Below are 22,118 nucleotides of genomic sequence, written 5' to 3'. Positions count from 1 at the left end.
ATTATTGAAAATAAAATGCAGATATATCCGCCATTTCGCACGTGAATTTCTTTCGGCAGCAACCAACTTGAGTCCAAAAAACTCTTACGGCCAATGATTGGCTTTAACTTACGATAGAAGTTAAAACCACAAACTTTTTCCAAGTACACATGAAAATTCGGGTTTAAAAAATAAATAAATAAGACAGTAGAAAAGGTCAAAACAGCTATTACAGAAATGATTGCTTCGCATTGCCAGTCAAACTCTTATGGTTGTCAAGGAAATGTCAAGTTAGCTTGCCTACCATGGGCTTGTTGCTATGGAGAAAATTGACACGTGACCAATTCCTGCAAATGGCCTATTGCGCCCAGTATCCGGTGTTTCCTATAACGACTGGGTCCCTGAGCGTGCGCCAGGCTCAAGCGTGCAAAGGTACGACAGTCAAGTGTTCACTTACTGTGCGACCACAAGTTTTAGCTCACGTGTATATCGCCACCAAAATGCCTCATTTTCATCGATAACCCATCGTAAAGCATCGCGAGCTGTAGTGTGACGTCGGATGCAACCAGGGGCTTCAAAGTTTGGGAGAATAGCAGGGTACAAATAATTTACAGTAGGATGCAAAATGGTAAAATGTCTGCCAGCGGCAGACATAATGCACGCAAAGCGTGGGTGGGTGGATGGATGGATGGATGGAAGTATGAATTTTCATGGGGCAGGATGGTTTGGAACAGGCCATCTAAAATTGGGATAACATTTACCCGGGACGGGTATTTGAGGCGGGTCGTCTAGCTTAAGCTTGATTAGCGTTGTTACGCACGCCAGTGTTTCCCACAGAAATTTTGGAGACTATGGGGGCAAGCCATGGGGGAGGCGCGGGGGTTGTTTAAAATTGAGTGATATGTTAAATATTAAGTTATTACTGAAAAACTATTGATTAAAAAAAACAGACACTGAGAAATGGTCCTATAAACAACTTTACCAATATAAAAGATTACCAGGACTACAAAAAATGCAGAAAAATAGGCTTTACTTATCCAAATGCTCCTGTTGGTTCAAAAGTTAAAGTGCATAGAACCTCACAGCACAACATGAAGTTACCTTAAAATATAATATAAATGCCTCAGCTTTCATGTAAGAAAAAAAAAAACTATTAATACTAGTACTGTGTGCAGGCAGTCTCTCCTGAAGACCAAATTAAACAATAATTATAAACTAATAAAATAAATGGCTCAGGCTTCATAGAAGAAAAAAAAACAATTTGAACAGAATCTCACAGTATGATGCTGAAGCTGTCTAAACAATGGAAAATAAAATACCATTTTGGCAAAAACGTTGGCATCCATTAATTTCTTGTATTAAGTAAAAAAATATGTTGCCAGATACTGCTGACGTTTTACAGCCCAAAATATGTTCAAAACCCGCCAAAATGCACTTAAAACCGCCCAATCTGGCAACACAGGCGGCAGTAATGGCTGCACTCGTGTCGAGGATATAAACACAGTTGACGCGGCAACGGACATACATGACAGTGGATGTAATTTACGTTCACAACTTTTTTTGCTGTCAGAAATATTTAATATTAAATTTTGTGGCTCAACTGACAATAGCCGGCAGCATAACAAGCCATAGCCGGCGATTTGCCACCGGTGACCGGCTACTTTTGAGACCGCTGTGCAACCCTACTCTGAGTAAAAAATTAACTTCAACAGGGGGGTGGGTGGTTGAGAAACACTGCGTTAGAGCACTTCACACTAAACACTAAAAATATACACCAGACAGGGGCTCCTGGGAACCTGTGCTTTGCCAGATTTGCCGGTGTGATACGATAATAATAGCCGAAATAACGGTGAAAATTACAGGGGCGCAAATACTATTTAGATGCCAGGATAAGCTTCAGTCATGCCTAAAAACCACATGTTCCTATGTCAGTGTGAAACTTTAATCAGATGTCAGTCGGCTACTGTAGTCGAGTGGAGGTGGAGGCAGGACCACGACAATCCTCAGCCATTAATCATGCTTACAAGATTCACTCTCAGAGTTTGATAAAATAAAATAAAACTGCTCCATGTGAGTAGATACAGTCCTGTAAAGCTGCCCTCAGTTGAGTATTAGGATCTGGAGATGCACACTCACCTTCTGAATGATCGAGACTGACTCTGGGGAGAGGAACCTGGGGTAACGCACTTCATCGTTCACTATGCTGTCAAATACTTCCTCCTCATCATCACCTGGGAAAGGAGACTGAGCGGGAGGAACAGAGAGTGCTGGCATTACGGTTATGTCTGATAGTGATGGCTTTTTGGCAGTGACATAGTGATGACTATGCATTTTATTGCCAGCACAACAGTTTCCTCTCAAAAGAGGCTATATTTTATCTAAGCAGGCTGACACTATGTGCCGTAGGGATCGTTAATAAAAGTCACAAAGCTGTTCATGCTCAAATACCATACATGATGAAATTTACTCGATTTAGGTTACAGTGTCAGGATTTCATTTAGTATTTTGTAGAATTAAACTCGCATCTAGCACAAAGCATGTACAGTCGTGTTCAAAATAATAGCAGTGTGTTTAAAAACGTGAGTAAAGCTCAAAATCCTTATAATAGTTTTTATTTCCATGCATTGGGAACACTGCATATTATATTCTACATCAAAACATGAAGAAAAATGTATCAATGTTTTAATTACTTTACAGAAAATGAAGAAAAATGAACATTGGGCTGTTCAAAAAAATAGCAGTGTCTGCATTTTTCATTACAAACTCAAATATTGACTGTATAAACTGAAAAAAAATCTTTAGGATTTAGCATTCCTGTGAATCACTAAACTAATATTTAGTTGTATAACCACGGTTTCTGAGAACTGCTTCACATCTGTGTTGCATGGAGTCGACCAACTTCTGGCACCTGTGAACAGGTATTCCAGCCCAGGATGATTTGACAACATTCCACAATTCCTCTGCATTTCTTGGTTTTGCCTCAGAAACAGCATTTTTGATGTCACCCCACAAGTTTTCTATCGGATTAAGGTCCGGGGATTGGGCTGGCCACTCCATGACTAATTTTGTTGGTCTGGAACCAAGATGCTGCTCGCTTACTGGTGTGTTTGGGGTCGTTGTCTTGTCGAAACACCCATTTCAAGGGCATTTCCTCTTCAGCATAAGGCAACATGACCTCTTCAACTATTTTGATATATGCAAACTGATCCATGATCCCTGGTATGCGATAAATGGGCCCGACACCACAGTAAGAGAAACATTCCCATATCATGATGCTTGCACCACCATGCTTCACTGTCTTCAGAGTGTACTGTGGCTTGAATTCACTGTCTGGGGGCCGTCTGACAAACTGTCTGCGGCCCTTGGACCCAAAAAGAACAATCTTACTTTCATCAGTCCACAAAATGTTTTCCATTTCTCTTTAGGCCAGTCGATGTGTTCTTTGGCAAATTGTATCCTCTTCAGCACGTCTTTTTTTTAACAGTGGAACTTTGCGGGGGCTTCTTGCCGATAGATTAGCTTCACACAGGCGTCTTCTAATTGTCACAGTACTCACAGGTAACTTCAGACTGTCTTTCATCACCCTGGAGCTGATCATTGGCTGAGTCTTTGCCATTCTGGCTATTCTTCGATCCATTCGAATGGTAGTCTTCCATTTTCTTCCACGTCTCTCTGGTTTTGCTGTCCATTTTAAAGCACTGGAGATCATTTTAGCCCAGCAGCCTATCATTTTCTGCACTTCTTTATGCGTTTTCCTCTCTCCAATCAACGTTTTAATCAAAGCACGCTGTTCTTCTGAACAATGTCTGGAACGACCCATTTTTCTCAGGTTTTCAGAGAGAAATGGATGTACAACATGTACTGGCTTCATCCTTAAATTAGTGCCACCTGACTGACATCTGTTTTTTCACAGACTGAATGACCTCACTAATTGAACTCCACACTGCTATTATTTTGAACACGCCCCTTTCACTTAATTATTCAATTACACAGACTCGGGAGCATGTATATCATGAATGTTGGGTCTGTTGGTTTTCTACGACTTTACTACACCTACTGGTAAATTATTTGCCATGGAGTAATATAATTTCTACCAAAAGCAGTGATTCATCTGGTTAGTCATGTTGGACTGCTATTATTTTGAACACAACTGTATATTCAGGATAACATTTTAAATCACCATTTTCTCTCAGGGAATGGTAAATAATTTCGATTTACTCTACATTTTGTGTATTGCCTGATTTAAGACTAAATCAGCAATTCTGAAAAATATGATTTCCTTTCTAGACTTTTTTTTTTAAACAAGTAACCCTTAGTGTTAATGTTCACAACACTCAATAAAAGTAGTGAGATTTCCTCAATTTCATGCAAATCATTTCATCCATGATACCACAACAAAGCCTTCCCAAGTAAATTTTGGGCCAATCAATCATACTTTGCTAACTGCATTTTGGTGCAATGAATCTCATTTTCAACTAAGCACTGCTAAGATGACAGAGAAAAAGGAGAGGACGCTATAAATGCCATTTTCCACTTCCATTACCAACAGACAACGGACTGATTAGAGTTCACGGTTCTTAAATAAATGCAGCAAACGTACCCTGAGGTTATAGAGAAGTTTTTCCATCTGAAGCCAATTTTAAAGCAAGACTGCACGGTCACTGTTAAACTGTTGATCTTTCTATTTGCATTTGATCTTTACATATTTATAAATTCAATCCATTTTTAAAAACAGAAAGCTGGGCTTGAACAGACCTCTCCCACTAGCATTTCATAGATGAGCACACCGAGACCCCACCAGTCCACAGCACGGGTATAATTGCTGTCTGTTAAAACCTCAGGGGCCAAGAATTCTGGAGTTCCACAGAAGGTGGACGTACGGTCACCGTGTCCCATTCCTGAAGAGCGTAAAACAAAAACCAGATGCTTAATCACAAACCCAAAAAACAAATCTGAATGACCAGCTTTGTAGGTTTCTCTCCTTTAATGCAACACTCATTCTGTATCAGTGTTGAGCTTATACAAAAAGGTATTAATATGAAAATCAAGTGAAAATATGAGCAGCTCTGACAAATGTTTCCTACACCATCAATACATATTTGCTGTTATGTGACAAATACATTATGGTTGTCTTACTGTAACCTTCCAACAGGTGAATACCTTTTTAAAAATCCAATCCACCAATGATGTGGCATTACCTTCTTTGCAAAGTCCAAAATCCGCTATTCTCACAAAGCCGTCAGCATCCATTAAAAGATTGTCCAGTTTCAGGTCCCTGTCGAAGGACGTAAAATAATTCAGCATTTCCTTGCAAGTGACACTGGCCATAGTTTTTAAACCAAAGACCATAAAGAGAATATTTACCGGTAAACAATTTTGTTCAGGTGCAGAAACTCAAGACCCAGGAGTACACAGGCAGCATAAAATCTGACCAGAACATAAAGGAAGTGTCAAGTTAAATTTGTTATAACAGGTCAGACATAACAGCTCTATTTTCACGTTGCATTGTTAATCAGAGGATCGCATGTGAAGAAAGTGTGTGTGTGTGTGTGTGGGGGGGGATTTAACACCATCAGAATTATCAGTTCACGGTGTTTGGTTTTCTGTTAAGGTCGAAAAATATCGCTCCAATGGTTTTCCACCCGCTAAGACACGTTTGCCTGTTCAGTTTTGCACTTGAGCTGTGAGGCACTAAAAAGTAACAGAAGTCTAATGCCGCTTTTCCACTACCAACGCGGCTGAGTTGGGCTGAGCCGTGCTGTTGGAGTTGCATTTCGACTACAACCGCGCTGAACCGTGCTGGCTGGAAGTGGGTGGACACATTGGGTGGAGTTAGCGAAAGTGGGTGGACGTCACGTGATGTCGTTAGGCGGCGCAAACAGTGACATCAGTGACCTTTTAAGCGGTGGTCTCACGACCCGGATAGTAAACAATAAACATGGAGGACATGGAGTCGTTAGTGTTGCTGTCTTGGTGCTGTGGCTTGTTGTCACCGACAACGCCAACAGATACTGGCAAGAGCGTATAGATGAGGCGAGGCGCATAAGGCTTCAGAAATTCTCGTAATTCTTCTTCTTCCAGGTTTACGGTGTTTACAGATCCCAGCATGCTCGCGGGGCGTGTGTGGGCATGTGAGGACACTCCTCCTCACCAATCAGTGCACAGGGGAGTGTCTCCTCACGCCCCTAGCCCCACTCAGCTCGGTTTGGCTCGCTTCAGCCCCACTCCAAAACCGTGCGAGTTTTGGGTGCTGAGCAGGGCTGAAGCGAGCTGAGTCGTGCTGTTCTGAGGTAGTCGAAACGTGAGCCGTGTCGGGCTGAAGTGAGCTGAAAAAGGGTAGTGGAAAAGGGCCATAACTCTCCCAAATATTTTTAAAACAAACACCTTCCCAATTTTGTATACCATTTGCTCCATCATACCGCTTTTCCACAAGGTGACACAGATCCCGGAGGTCTTTATGAAAAATGTCTGATATGCTTTAGTCAAAAAATACCACAAGGATAAAAGCACCACAGCTCCCTTCTCACCCTGTCTAAACAGCCAGCCTTGTTCAAAACAAACAGCTGATTTGAGTGCCTGCTCCTTTAAATGATAATGAAAACCTGTTCACCCCACCCCCTCTTCCGCTGACCAATCAGGTAGCACTTTCCTCATGAATATTCATGAGTGAAGATACTCAGATGGTGGTATAATTCTAAGGGCCAATTTATACTGACAACCCAGTCCTCGCAGATGGCGTCGCAGACAGCATCTGCGTAGCCCCCCCCACCTTCGCAGACGCTCTGCGCGCACCTCCCAAAAATTGTGACCACCGCAGACAGCGTTGCAGACAAGAGGGCTCTGATTGGTCCACTCTACATCCGCTGTACACGCACTTCCGCTTCCCTACTTTCCCGGTTTGGTTTGTTTTCACGACCGGCATTTTTAAAAACACGAGCGAAGATGGAGCAGCACGAAGAGCGGTTGATCGAGGAAGTACGTACATCTATACGACTCCAGTTCTAGTCATTATAAGTAACCGGAGGATAAACACTCCACTAACCACACCCACCAACTACTCCTAGCGACTTCGCGCCCCCTTGCGTTGTGGCGGTGAATAACATTGCACACGCCTATTACTCCCCGCTCAACGATAAACTACAACTGTCTGCGAAAAGCTATCTGCGAAAGCCTTGTCACAAGAGCATGCAGAGGCCTTAATGAGCTCCACTTGTGACGTAGAAAAGGGAGCAAAATCTGAACGACTTGTTGAAGCACGTTTTCTGAAATGCCGCTTTTCCACTACAAACGCGGCTGAGTCGGGCTGAGCCGTGCCGTGCTGAGTCGGGCTGAGCGGGGCTGTTGGAGTTGCATTTCGACTACAACCGCGCTGAACCGTGCTGGCTGGAAGTGGGTGGACACATTGGGTGGAGTTAGCGAAAGTGGGTGGACGTCAGGTGATGTCGTTAAGCAGTGCAAACAGTGACATCAGTGATCTTTTAAGCGGTAGTCTCACGGCCCGAATAGTAAACAATAAACATGGAGGACATGGAGTCGTTAGTGTTGCTGGTCTTGGTGCTGTGGCTTGTTGTCACCGACAACGCGGACAGATACTGGCAAGAGCGTATAGATGAGGCGAGGCGCATAAGGCTTCAGAAATTCTCGTAATTCGTAATTATTCTCCTTCCGGGTTTGCGGTGTTTACAGATCCCAGCGCGCTCGCGGGGTGTGTGGGGGCATGTGAGGACACTCCTCCTCACCAATCAGTGCACAGGGGAGTGTCTGCTCACGCCCCTAGCCTCACTCGGCACGGCTTGGCTCGCTTCAGCCCCACTCCAAAACGGTGCGAGTTTTAGGGGCTAAGCAGGGCTGAAACGAGCTGAGTCATGCTGGTTTTTGGTAGTCGAAACGCGAGTCGTGTCGGGCTGAAGTGAGCTGAAAAAGGGTAGTGGAAAAGGGCCAAAACTGACTGGGTGTCCCATTTCAGAGTTTGTGGGTTGATAGGCTCCAGATCCCCAAATATAGGTTTTCAAGCACTGAAAAAAAAAAAGTTTCATAATATATGTCCCCTTTAATATACATATTCGTATTGTTTAATATGAATGTTCTATCATCCACCTTTAACCATTTAAGTTAATTCCACTTTGGGAGGAGGCTGTATAAAGTATACCACCAAATTATATCCGATTTGACCTCCCCTATAACATTACAGATTTCAGATTCGGCAACACCGACATTTTGGTTTCCTTTTCAGAAATACAGTCATAAAAAGTTCCTTAAACGACATGAGCAAGACTGTGTGACATTACTGAAGATCTGAATGTAGTTTTATATTTATTGAAAAGATTTTGGAGGAGATTGACTTATTTGTTAGCTCCATTAGCTTTGCAGCTCCAGGGTAAAACACAAGCGTCAGACAAACAAACAAGTCTTAGCTGATGTACTAAATCTCTAAAAGAGAGGTCATAATAAACTTTATTTATATTAGAATCCTTATTGATGCGAGATCCACAGGCTGGGCTCACGCCAGCCGCTCGCACGTCCGCAAATTGCGAAGTTTTATTCCAATTTGCGAAAAGAAAATCATCTGTATTCGCATTTTATGCGAAAGTCATTTAAAGTTTAAGCAAAATCCATCAAACAATTGCGATTTCTCAAGATAAACAGTACCTTTCAGGGCCTGAATTTGGGCGCGGGATTGCGGGTATTGCGCATATTTTTTTAAAAATTCCCGCACCTTTAACGATTCTAATGCGAGAGATTCCCGCACACATTACTGCATTGCCTGACAACGTCAATCTAATAATGGATCAGTGTGAATGCACGACTACCTTCTGTTCTCAAGGTTACTTGAATTTAACCCTCCTTTTACTGACTGACCCCCCCTCTCCCCCCGTAGCCTACTCAGGAAAAAAAAAAAAAAAACAGCAGAGACAGACAGTTCACACACACACACACAGATACAGCGCGCACACTCTTCCTCTCGGACTTTAGCTGTAAAACAAACCTGGACCGCTGGCTAAAACGTACAAGTGCAGTGGCAGAAGTTTCCCCTGCTAAGAGGGAAACTCCTGAATCCGATGGTGGTAATAGCAGTGTGAGTGATATCGTTGAGAATACACAGGACGAGACAGCTAACGTTAATGTCGACGTTGCGAAGGGGATTAGATCAGAGCATGGCTTTAAGAAAAAAAAAAAAGTATTTACAAGGAAAAGCAAAGGACACTGATGCTGACAAAAGGGATGACCACAAGGAGAAAGAGTAGGAAAGACTACACATGTACAAGAATCCTGCACTCAGCAAAGATGAATTGTTCAGTGTTGAGAACAATTTGATTTTTTTTTTAAATTAAAGATGGCATATGACACAGGAGACAGGGCTATATAGTATAAGAGAATCCTGAAAAGTCAACAAAGACTGTTGTCATGTTAACGTTCTATATGTGGACTGAAACAAAGTTTGTAAACTCATTCAGTGTTAAGAACAGTTTGATAGTGTTTTCTTATTTTAATTGTAGACATTAAACAGAGGACAGGGATGATCAAATCAAACATGAGAATAGAAAAATGATATAAAAAGATATAAAAATGTTATAAAAGGAAAAAGCAAAGGTCACTGATTAAAGAGACGGTCACTAAAAGAAGAGACAAATTTAAGAGAATCCTGAAAAGTCAGCAGACTGGTTTAAGTTAGATTTGTGTCAATAAATTCATTGAGTGCTATTAAGAACAGACTGATTTTTTTTTCTTTTTTTATAATTAAACAAAGCAGTGACACTGAGGGCGTATTCACACCTACGTTGTTTGGTCTGGACCAAACGAACCAAATTTCCCTTGGTCCAGACCTTTTGGGTTGGTCTGAATACAAACCACCGAACTCTGGTCCGGACCAAACAAGTGGACCGAGACCGAGCTGCAAGGTCGGACTCGGTCCGGACCAAAGGAACCCTGGTGCGGACCTTTTGGAGGTGTGAAAGCAGACCGGACCTAATCTGACAGTTTTGCTTTTTTGTACCTCGGGAGCTTCCGTCGTTTGTCGAGCATTATGGGAAACAGAGTCTTGACACTCCACCGCAAAGCGCAAACACTGTTTCGGTTGTCAAGGGAACCTTACAACAGTCGTTCAGTCATTCAGACCAGTGGTAGGCTAGACTACAGAGTACAAAAAATGAGTAGGGGGCAAACGTGGGCCGAGGAAGAAACGCGTACCCTTGTGGATATATGGGCAGATGTCCACATATCTGAGCTTTTGGAGAGAACACACAAAAATGCCGACGTGTTTGCTGTATTCAGTGAGAAAATGAAGGAGAAGGGGTTCACGCGCTCCCCAGAACAATGTCGGCTAAAAGTGAAGAAACTCCGTCAGACCTACATTAAAATCAGGGACATTCTTTCAAAAAGTGGCGGTACTAGCGACGCAAAAAAGAAATTCATCTATTGCGTGAAGAGCCAGAACTGTCACAACATGATGTGCGCTCATCAGCGCTATCCTCTGTGACTACTTTTGAACTTAACGCTTTGTGCGCGTGTCGTCTCTGACCAATAGCTGAACCACCTCAGGGCACGTGGCTTTGTTGACAGATTTTGGTCCGCTTACTAAAATGTACAGTGTGAAAGCGAACCGCACCAAAATGAAAAAAAAAAATTTGGTTCGGACCAAAGCAAGTGAACTATCGAACTATCCTGGTCTGAATACACCCTTAAAGAATAGTGCATGAAGATGAGGAAGAAGCAGTTGTGTAAAGCAACACTAAGGAGGTTGTAAAATTAGCTTAACTAAAAGGCACACAACCTTCCAAACTCTTCCTAGAGCCTTACTCGCACTGCTAGAAAAAGGCTATTGGTGTTTGATGGCATAATACAGTCAGTCAGCAATGTCATGCTGTAAAGGATCCCTTTCATTTTGTGGTGGTTTTCTACCCTCCACCCGAAACTGAACAGTCCATATCTTAGACGGCTGTTGGGAATAATACTTGCATTTATCCACCCGGCCTTTGTCTGACAATGCTATCCAAATTTGGAGATATCAAAATGAAGTGTCTACTGAAAAGGATACCTCAAATGGTGACAAAAGGTTACATACTGTAGAGATCTTCAATCTGAGTAGGGGCAGAAAGTAAGACCTAAGCTATTTAAGCCCACAAGTAGCGTTCCCCACAAACTGTGTAAACCCCCCCCCCCCCCCATTTGAGTCACTGAGGGGGGGGGGAATTCCCCCCCCATTCTGAAAAATGAAATTCAGGCCCTGCCTTTCGTGTCCATCTTCGATGTTTTGATTTATAACCAACGCCCCCGAGTTTCGAAGCTTCTTATTGGTTGACCGCAAATTACGTCTTCCAATAGTATCGGACCTTACATATAAAATGATCAGTTTCTGAGTTGCGCTGATAATGTCGGCAATTCTCGCTCATTAGTGAACAAGATTATAGCGAGGTTTGTTTAAAATAAATTATCCGACTTCACGTATGACAAAAACTTATCTAAAAAGTGAGAACATATTAGAATATTCTGTTAGCTTTCTCAGTTAGGGATAAAAACACGATATAACCATTCTAAAAGACGCATTTTCTACATAATATCAACCCTGACAGAACTTTGGAAGAACTCCCAGATGAACCAGGATATATCGACCAAGTGTACCTTGTTTTCAGAGTGTTTTGACGCACATGGTTCAAAGTTTTGACTGCAAGTGTTTCATTTGAGAAATTAATGGTGAATATCATCATATTTGGGTTAAGAGATTAATTTATAAGAAACAACCATTGATTTTAACTCCCTGAGCTCCCTTCATCCTACCCATAAAGACACCCCCCTCCCCCTAAACGCACACACGGATCCCAATTACACACACACAGGCCAGTCAGCATACTACAGAGGGTGACTAAGGGCTAAAAGGTGCATAGATAGCAAAGAATGCAAAGCACATCACACCAGATGTTAGATATAATTATAATGAAAAATATGGACTCCGTAAACCAGATTAAGCGGGTTAAATTAAAACACACAATTTCATTACATATATACAGTTGATGAAAATGATCAAAATAAGAGGATTCAAGAATAAATAAGCATGCTATGAACATAAATCAAGAACATGGAAAGACAAAGGCAGGAAACAAGCTTGCAAACACTACTGAAGCACCAACAAACTACAATAATTCATTTTTCAATATTATGTCAGTGCGAGAAACATTTAGAAGTATAACATCTTGCTAAAGAAAATTACTTTGCTAAAAAGAAAATTGTTCTTTTAGCATTTCTTGCTAAGCGAAATTGCAAATTGCTAAAGAAAAATTTGAGTCTTTAGCACTTTTCGCTAAAACAATTTGGGTCCTAGAGTGAGCACAAACAGGTATGTAATAACTTTAAATATGCATGGCGGGGGAACGGGACACAAAAACAAAACATGCATGTACATGAAGTTGCATGCATTTAAGTGTATGTAATGATATATACCGGGCCTGGCGTTCACTGAAGATGCTGGTGTGTATGTGGGTCATCAGGTCACCTCCAGGTGAGTACTCCATTACGAAGCACACATGGTCACATGTCTGGAAGCAGCCATGAAGGTTGACAAGAAACGGGTGACTGGATGCATTAATGGTCTCAAAAATCCTCTTCTCACACATCAGACTGATGGGAAAACAAAACCACAATATATTTAAAAAAAAAAAAAAAAAAAAAAAACCAGAAAAAAAAAATTCTTAAAACAATATACGCATTAAAGTGCATCTCACGGGTAAATTCAGGAGCAAGATCAATGTAATTCTCCTATTTTATATTAAAGTTTGGTCAAATATCCATCACATTTTGCATTTTGTGCAATTTTTTTTTTTACCTTGCGCAATACCAGAAAAATTCAGTGGAAATCAAGCCATTTGAGGCGAATTTGTCCGCCTCTGAAAAAACTCGGCATTTGGATTTCCCGGCAAACATTGGTTTTCGTGACGTCACGTGCGGGACGCCTCCCTCTGAATCCTACGTCAGCGCTGGTTTGTTTATGAGAAAACGACCTGGTGGTTTTCTGCAAGTTTCTTCAACGTTATCGTGTAATTATTAAAATGGTTAACAGATGTATCGTAGGAGGGTGTAGCAACACCAATCTTGATGGGATTAGTACTCATCGTTTCCCAAAAGACCGGACAATGAGGGAGAAATGGGAGCGCTCCTGGAGAAATTGGCTACATGCTACAGCATCATTTGTGGTGCTCACTTCACAAGGCCCGACAACTTTGGCTACGTTCACACTGCAGGCTGAAGTGACTCAAATCCGATTTTTTCGCCCATATGTGACCTGTATCCGATCTTTTATTGACAATATGAACGACACAGATCCGATTTTGTCAAATCCCACCCAGGCCGTTTGGATATGTGGTCCTAATTCCGATTCCTATCTGATCTTTTCATATGCGACTTCAGTCTGAACCGCCAGGTCGCATTCATCCGACTTGCACGTCATCAACAAGCCACAAACGTCACTATTCTGCGCTGAAGTAGGCGGCGGGTCTCTCAAAAAAAAGTTACAACAACATGGTGCATAATCACGGGCGCAGATAGGGGGGGGGGGGGACTCGTCCCACCCAGATTTAAATTCACCTCGTTCGGTCCCCCCCACTTATAGGGAGGAAAAAACGTCTATGCTGTCTTTCTTTGCATAAGGCAAACCTCACGGAAAAATCAAAAGACTAATTACCATTCGGTTTATTGAGGTGCACAGCAGTGTATACATAGTTGCAACAACTCACATAAAACAAAACAAAGACTGATATTCAGTTGGTTGAGCTGCGCAGACTGCGCAGGTTGCGAGCTCGAGCTTGGTTGCTATGGTTACTAACAACAAGTTTGACAGGCATATCGGGGTTGGTTTGCTGGCAGCTTTGTCCCTCCCAGTTCAAAAAACGTATCTGCGCCCCTGCGCATGACATCAATGCGAGGGACGCTTCGGGCTGTGAAGGTTCTGAATCTTCTCAATGGAAGGACGCAGAGGTTAGGGAGCTGATTTCCATTTGGGGGGATGCAGCTATTGAAGCTAGATTGGATGGGTCATACCGCAACCGGGCGGTTTTACTTCCGTAAACACTGGCCATGCTCACTGCGTGTGACGTCGTCGTATCCTGCAATGCGCATGCGGAACACTTTTAGGTCGCTTTTCATTCATACTGAGGATCACATACAAGTCGCATATATTTGTTAACGTGAACGACCTCACAAAAAAATCGGATTTCACAAAAAAATCGGAATTAAGCATTAAGCCTTGCAGTGTGAACGTAGCGTTTGAGAACTATTTGCAGTGGGAAATGGGCTTCGCGAGGCAACTTGATCTGAAGAAAAAAGTTCCATCTGTCAGAATGCCCAAAGCAACACCGTCTCCATCTGTGTCAGCGTCACCAAAGGAGCCAGCTGCATTAGTCTCCCCTGACAGAATGCGAAATGCCGCATCCACTGAGGCCCTCGAAGCCGAGAAAAAGACAAAGAAAAATCGGCAATTCACAAGTTGACTGTTGCCAGGGTAAGAAATAATTCTGACATCTCATTATATTCATCCAAAGGTGAAGTAACATTGCGCTCCGGTGACAATTCCATATATTTCAATGCAAAGTCACTAGCTGCTAAACTTGGTGTACACAGGCTGTGCACTGAAACCGTGCAAGCTCTCGCAGCCTGCTGGCGCTTCCGCAGGTGACGTCACGAATCTGGCTCCAGACTCCCTTGGGATTTTTCCAGACGCGTTTTATTATTTTATTTTTTTCTGCTGTAGACAGATGGCCTTGGGCAAAATTACCCTTCTGGATGAGTGTGTAAAGCGACATACTTTCATATAAAAAAAAACAAAATTGGTCCAGGATATGCACTTTAAAGTAGTTAAGAACAGTGTCTCTAATGCATTTGTAGTGTACAAGTTATAATTCAGGACTTTAGTTTTAAGGGAGTCTTAAAACAAAAAAAAGTTAAACTAGTCTAACAACTGCAGAAAATCACAAACAATGCTTTACACCACCACTAATAAAACCTTCATTACTCCCCCCCCCAATCTTCTCTGATTTTCCCACATCACCCCACTACTGTGTTCCCTCCACTAGCTGATTGTGGCTGCCTATGCAAGATTTAAAAATACTGATGCTTTCATACAAAACCAAAACAGCCCAGCCCTTACTGACCGACCTACCTACCGCCCAGCTCTGCATCATGTTCTAGAATGGCTCGACTCAACCGACTGTCAGTCAAGATACAAAGATATGAAGACTCATTGCTCTTCCGGCTCTGGATTTCCACTTCTACACTATGCACTTCTAACAGGGTTGTAGATTGAAATTATTCTAACTTGTACGTTTTTGATGGAGACTACCCTTCTGTAACTTCACAGTCACCTGTCTACTTCATCACGGGTCACCACGTCTCCTTTCTTCAAGGCTTTGATGGCATACAGCTTCCCTGTGCTCTTATACTCTGCTAGCAGCACCTACAATAGCACAGACATGAAAACGTTATTGCACTGGTCCTGAAAACAACAGGTTAAACTCTGAAAAGAAATTAGCTGATGGCTGGGAGAATATACACCTTTCCAAAGTGGCCTCTACCAAGGACAGAGATACAGATGAAATCATCCATTTGCAGCTCATGTGTTTGCCTGAAATAGAGACAGAAGACAGATTGAGGTTGTGCGACGTGAGAAGTCGAGATGTACAGTGGTGCTTGAAAGTTTGTGAACCCTTTAGAATTTTCTATATTTCTGCATAAATAGGACCTAAAACTTCATCAGATTTTCACACAAGTAGATAAAGAGAACCCAGTTAAACAAATGAGACAAAAAATATACTTGGTCATTTATTTATTGAGGAAAATGATCCAATATTATATATCCATGAGTGGCCAAAGTGTGTGAACCTCTAGGATTAGTAGTTAATTTGAAGGTGAAATTAGAGTCAGATGTTTTCAGTCAGTGGGATGACAATCAGGTGTGAGTGGGCATCCGGTTTTATTTAAAGAACAGGGATCTATCAAAGTCGGATCTTCACAACACATTTGTGGAAGTGTATCATGGCACGAACAAAGGAGATTTCTGAGGACCTCAGTAAAAGCGTTGTTGATGCTCATCAGGCTGGAAAAGGTTACAAAACCATCTCTAGAGTTTGGATTCCACCAATCCACAGTTAGACAGATTGTGTACAAATGGAGGAAATTCAAGACCATTGTTACCCTCCCCAGGAGTGGTCAACCAACAAAGATCACTCCAAGAGCAAGGCGTGTAATAGTCGGCGAGGTCACAAAGGACCCCAGGGTAACTTCTAAGCAACTGAAGGCCTCTCTCACATTGGCTAATGTTAATGTTCATGAGTCCACCATCAGGAGAACACTGAACAACAATGGTGTGCATGGCAGGGTTGCAAGGAGAAAGCCACTGCTCTCCAAAAAGAACGTTGCTGCTCGTCTGCAGTTTGCTAAAGATCACGTGGACAAGCCAGAAGGCTATTGGAAAAATGTTTTGTGGACGGATGAGACCAAAATAGAACTTTTTGGTTTAAATGAGAAGCGTCATGTTTGGAGAAAGGAAAACACTGCATTCCAGCATAAGAACCTTATCCCATCTGTGAAACATGGTGGTGGTAGTATCATGGTTTGGGCCTGTTTTGCTGCATCTGGGCCAGGACGGCTTGCCATCATTGATGGAACAATGAATTCTGAATTATACCAGCGAATTCAAAAGGAAAACGTCAGGACATCTGTCCATGAAGTGAATCTCAAGAGAAGGTGGGTCATGCAGCAAGACAACGACCCTAAGCACACAAGTCGTTCTACCAAAGAATGGTTAAAGAAGTTAATGTTTTGGAACGGCCAAGTCAAAGTCCTGACCTTAATCCAATCGAAATGTTGTGGAAGGACCTGAAGTGAGCAGTTCATGTGAGGAAACCCACCAACATCCCAGAGTTGAAGCTGTTCTGTACGGAGGAATGGGCTAAAATTCCTCCAAGCTGGTGTGCAGGACTGATCAACAGTTACCGCAAACGTTTAGTTGCAGTTATTGCTGCACAAGGGGGTCACGCCAGATACTGAAAACAAAGGTTCACATACTTTTGCCACTCACAGATATGTAATACTGGATCATTTTCCTCAATAAACAAGTGACCAAGTATAACATTTTTGTCTCATGTGTTTAACTGGGTTCTCTTTATCTACTTTTAGGACTTGTGTGAAAACCTGATAATGTTTTAGGTCATATTTATGCAGAAATATAGAACATTCTAAAGGGTTCACAAACTTTCAAGCACCACTGTATATAAAAGAAGGCATTTAAAAAACAAAACCCACAAGAGTGATGAAGTGATAAAATAAATGTGCATGAGGAAAAAAAAGTGGAAGATCCAAGTGTGAGACAGACAGGGTTTGCTCTGTTGGACAGATGTTGCCGACAGTCAACTTACTTCGGAATGGGCTTCAGCACAGCTCTGCCTCTACAATCTTCAGCTTGGTTACCCTTCAAGTTCTACATAAATCAGACAAAAGAATAGTGACATCCGAACCTCAGCAAGTACAAAACACTTATAAAACCATTATACTTAATATCAGCGAATAAATGAGTGAGAGTTTACCACAGACACAGGGGTCTCTGCCTTCGACAGGTAGAGACGAGGGGGTTTGGGAGGACGCTCCTCGCTGAAATTCAGTTTGACGATTGCCGAGTCTCTAAAAGCAGAACGCATTCAAGCCAATCACACAAACCAAGAGGATCGGTATTCATACTGTATGCAGTACAACACCAGGATTTCAATGATAAAACAAAATGTGCAAAAGAAAAGAAATAATGGTATATTGTAATATTTTGCCACAACTTTATGAATGATGGCAAAATCAGCTCATGCAAAACAGCTGTAAGAACAGGATTCTGAACTCACCCTGATGGAGGAGGGGTGGATGTGGAGGTTTTTTCTGCAGATGGAGGGGAGGTGAGATCAGAGTCTTGGGGTGGAGAGGACATGTCAGTGGAGGCCAGTGGGGGGCTCATAGCTGTAATGGTGCTGCTGCACGGCGGCAACACGCTCATCATCAGACGGCCCCACGTGGCGAAGTTCATGTTCATTTGCGCTGCCCGTAAGAAGTTTTTACCTAAACAGAATAAGGATTCTTATAAAAATCATTCATATAAATATCTTTAGGCTGCTAGGTGTTGGAATGTTTTCAAGGAATATTCCAGCATTTTTCAGCTTAACCTCTATTCAGTGTCTCTCTAGTGCATGTATGATTACTACAGACAATGATTTAACATTTCCCTGTACTGAGACCAGAACAAAATGTACGTTTATGCAAAACTGAAAGGTGGGGTTTACATTAGACCGTATCAGCGGATCATCAGATTAACGTTTTTAAAACGATTCGCGTGCACACAGCAACGCCAATACACGGATACGCTCGGCTCCGCAGGCATCCTGCGCTCCAAAATCACTCCACCCTGAACAGCGAGTGCCCTCTGGAGGGTGCGGACTCCGGCCCTGCGCAGCTCACAGAGCGCGCGAGTGAAGCGCACGAGCAGTGATTCGGGACAAATAGCAGGAAGTGAAAGTCCGTGCCGTTTTTCAGCAGTCGCATCACATGACCAACGTGGCATGACCAACGCCAGCGAATCAGGAAGGTGGATGTCACAGTGACGTTGTCCAATGACGACGTCAGCTAGAGCTCAGCACTGCGTATCCTCGTTCCTCAATGTTTACACAGCACCAGATCAGATACGTACTGGGTTGAATACGTGGGCCCTGGCGGATTCAAACTGTTCCGCCTGTGGAGTCGTTTTCCGGCGTTTTAATGTGCACGGACAGTGCATCCACGACGAAAACGATACGGATACAGTCTAATGTAAACACCAAAATCTATGGGTAGTTGTCCACGGCTATTGCATCAAAGGAAGTGTGCGCGCCACTAATAAGTATTGTAGAAGGGAAAAAAAAAAAACCTCACCTTTCTCTTTTGGGAATATACGCTTCTGTCGCTGTAGCTTCGGATGCCGCTCAATGACAGGGTTGATGAATCTCACCTGCAGGGCAAATGACAAGTGGTGGGGGGGGGAAATCAAATCGACACTGTGCAAGCATCTTAGGCACCTTGTTTTTTTTTGTACAAACTTTGTTATAGACTTATTTTGACATTATGGAACCAGTACGAAAACACTTTAGATTCCCAAACATTAGTTTTCCAGCACAAAAGAAAGTTGACATACAAACAAAATGACAAACATTACAGAAAAATGTTCGCACGTCAGTAAAGAAAGCAGCGCATTACATCAAATAAATCAAAGTCCTTCCCACGCCATGTGGCGCATAGGGTGGCGCCGATCTCAGTTTCTGTAGCCCTCGGCCTCTTGCCGATTACATAGCTAGGGTTACAGTGGGGGGCTAGTCCTCTGGTAACCGTGAGAGTTTGACTCCCCACTCGCATCTGTATTGCGGCATGCCTTGCCAGATGGTACCATTTTTATAATGGTTTTTGGTACGACCCGACCGCGAGTAGAATTCGCGATCTCCCGATCGAGAAGCGGACATGCTAACCACTAGGCCAACTCGCGGTAGTAGCGTATTACATAACGGACCACTTTTCAGACAAAAGCATACTGAAGGCTGCTGGGTTTTGCTGAAAAAATAAGAAGGAACTGCAACAAAGTCTCCAGAAGAACTGTGGCTGATTCTGTAAGATAGTAAAACTTTACAGCTCATTTCCTTATAAAACTGCATTAGCTGTACCTGAGACTGCTTTTTTTTTTTTTTTTTTAAAGCAAAGGGTCATTACACCAAAACACTGACTTTCATGCATTACAGCTTACTGATTATGGGTTGGTTTGTTTTTTTTAAATATAGAAACATTATCATTTTTGAAGGCATCTTTGCTCTACACCATTTCATTGCATATGCCTCAGACTTCTGCACAGTACTGTACTTCAGATACTTTAGATCTGATTTACTTAAGCAATTAGCAATGACTAAGTGGCCAACCACATAGTAATATCAGGCAAGCAAAAGCTCCAGTGTGCTACCCAGTCCCACATTTTCTTTGGCAGGAATCATAACTGACCAGGCTAAAACGTCTTAGCTACCATAATGAAATAACATGGCAAGCTAGTTATACAAACAAGTAGATGAATTCCATACAGGGGACGACCGTGTAGCCATAAACTTGTGAGGGGATAAGGTCTATGTAGCAGCAAATTGTTCCGTGACCGACAAAAAGTCACCGGTGAAAGGTTTAACCAAGAGCTGCGTTTTCATGTCCACAACATTTGAGTCTGGCTAGCATCTTTATTTTCTCTCAGTATGTTCAAATGCAAGATGAAATTGTGTGTTTTGTGCTAGCAGGAGAAATAAACGACAGCTTTGTGCTGTACTTTATTTTGCTCAGTTTCATAAGTGTTTCCAAAGACGTGTGTTTTCCTCATGCTGAAAAGATCATTCATCTGTGCATGCTACGTAAATCAGTCTACTAAAAATCAGGCTGCCAACAACCAGACTGCACCACAGCCAACGTGTGTCATGAGGCAGGCAGTGCGCTTTAGAAGCGTGCGCTATAGTTACAACATAGTGGTTCCAAATGAAAAATGGTGTTTTCCTGGCCTTTGAGACTATTTATGACTAATAACCTGGACACAAAATCGGTTTATGCTGGGATACCGATTCCACCTTGGAAAATCCACGTAACACAAATTACTCAGTATGCAGCGTTAAACTGCAGGTTGTTTCAGTTAAACATGTCCTACCTCAGTGAACAGTGTGCCTTGTGGTTCCAGGTAAAGGCACATGCCATGCCGCTGGTTATCCAGAAAATCCTCTAGCCGTAGGAACTTCACGGCACACAAAGCTCTCCAATCTCGCCAATACACACCGATCTCCAGCTCCCGAGACTACCCAAAAAAAAGGGACACTTATATGAACACTACCATTTTTTGCTCCAATATTCCATTTCAGACATTCATGCTGATTCTCGTTAACAGCGTTACTTTAGTTAAAAAAAATAAAGTTTTGCAGTAATTATCCTCTCTGAAAGGAAAGAGGACAGGTACCATGTTAACCCTTATTTACAAGCTTCACACACACAATATGCAGTATTAGGCACATCCTCCCATTAGTAATGTTTAGACTTTTGCAGGGAACAACTTAACTCCAGTAAGCTGGACCAGTGTTAACTGAATCACTGCAGTAAAGATTTCCATAGCCAAAATGGGGAGACAGGGGAAAAAAAAAAAATTTGTTTTCATTCCTCACAGACACAACTGAATCAACCCGAGGCTGACCTTGGACCCAAAACTGAAAGCAAACTTGGCCAGTTGCTTTTTTTATCCTCTGAGAAAAACAGGAGATTAATGATTGTGGATTAATGACCGATTACAGCAGATAATGTGAGACTCAGAAGCTGATTACACTTTATCAGCCAAGTTATATAAAAAGGCAAGAAAAAGTCCATATAATCTGCATTAAGCCTCGGTCACAACCGGCCGTACATGCTCCTATGGCTGGTCTACGTGCAAAACGCAAGAAACGCACGGAGGGCGCACATGTGACGTGCTGATTTTAGAGCTGTAGACTGGCCGCAGAGGTTCTTTGTCATGTCAAACAAACTCTACGGGCGCTTACGGTTTTTTCAGGTTGCAAGACAAACTTACGGCCAACGTGCGTCTTTCTCCACGAACAAAAAAAAAAAAAAAAAAAAAAAACACGCAGCGATTTGGGAAACGCCAAAAATCGCACGGCCAAAAAAAAAAAAATAATAATAATCGCACGTCCGGTTGTGACCTAGGCTTTAACTGCAACTAATGAGGTCAGGACTAGAACCACCACTGACAGGTTTCCAGGACTTCGCTATGCATGAGAGTGGTGTACTTGTAAAAACTAATGACCAATATCTCAAAAGCTTACACCAGAGAATAACGAAACAGGAGAAATGTAGGTGCAGGATCTGGATTAAAAACATTGTGGATGCTCAAGTGGCACAACAGAAAAACAATCACTGGGAGAGGAGTTCGAATTTCACTGATGCCACAGACATCCATAGTTGGGAGTCCAAGATAAACTGGCCCTGCTCTCTAGGTGGGAGGGCTGCCATTACTCTACACTAGCCAATTGTAGGCGTGTGTGAGGAAGAGGATATTTAGGCACTTTCCTCTCAGTGCGTTATGCTGCCTTGTG

The 22,118-nt window shown here is 42.5% G+C and overlaps 1 protein-coding gene across 1 annotated transcript in view; it reads right to left on the bottom strand.

Moving 5' to 3' along the window:
* The window catches only part of pkn3 (protein kinase N3), a 47,631-nt gene that overhangs the window by 5,814 nt on the left and 19,699 nt on the right, over positions 1–22,118 (bottom strand). The window contains exons 9-20 of the mRNA XM_060912468.1: positions 20,693–20,836; positions 18,907–18,982; positions 17,850–18,060; positions 17,547–17,640; positions 17,379–17,440; positions 15,517–15,586; positions 15,327–15,418; positions 12,415–12,591; positions 5,344–5,406; positions 5,178–5,254; positions 4,735–4,877; positions 2,116–2,223 (exon numbers count right to left, since the gene is read on the bottom strand). Of these exons, the coding sequence (XP_060768451.1) occupies positions 2,116–2,223; positions 4,735–4,877; positions 5,178–5,254; positions 5,344–5,406; positions 12,415–12,591; positions 15,327–15,418; positions 15,517–15,586; positions 17,379–17,440; positions 17,547–17,640; positions 17,850–18,060; positions 18,907–18,982; positions 20,693–20,836 (1,317 nt within the window). The remainder of the gene's footprint in view (positions 1–2,115; positions 2,224–4,734; positions 4,878–5,177; positions 5,255–5,343; positions 5,407–12,414; positions 12,592–15,326; positions 15,419–15,516; positions 15,587–17,378; positions 17,441–17,546; positions 17,641–17,849; positions 18,061–18,906; positions 18,983–20,692; positions 20,837–22,118) is intronic.

The sequence above is a fragment of the Neoarius graeffei genome, chromosome 28 (genome assembly GCF_027579695.1).
Source record: "Neoarius graeffei isolate fNeoGra1 chromosome 28, fNeoGra1.pri, whole genome shotgun sequence".
Lineage (NCBI taxonomy): Eukaryota > Metazoa > Chordata > Actinopteri > Siluriformes > Ariidae > Neoarius > Neoarius graeffei.
The sequence above is the reverse complement of the archived record's forward strand: the minus strand, read 5'-3'. Positions and strand labels throughout refer to the sequence as shown.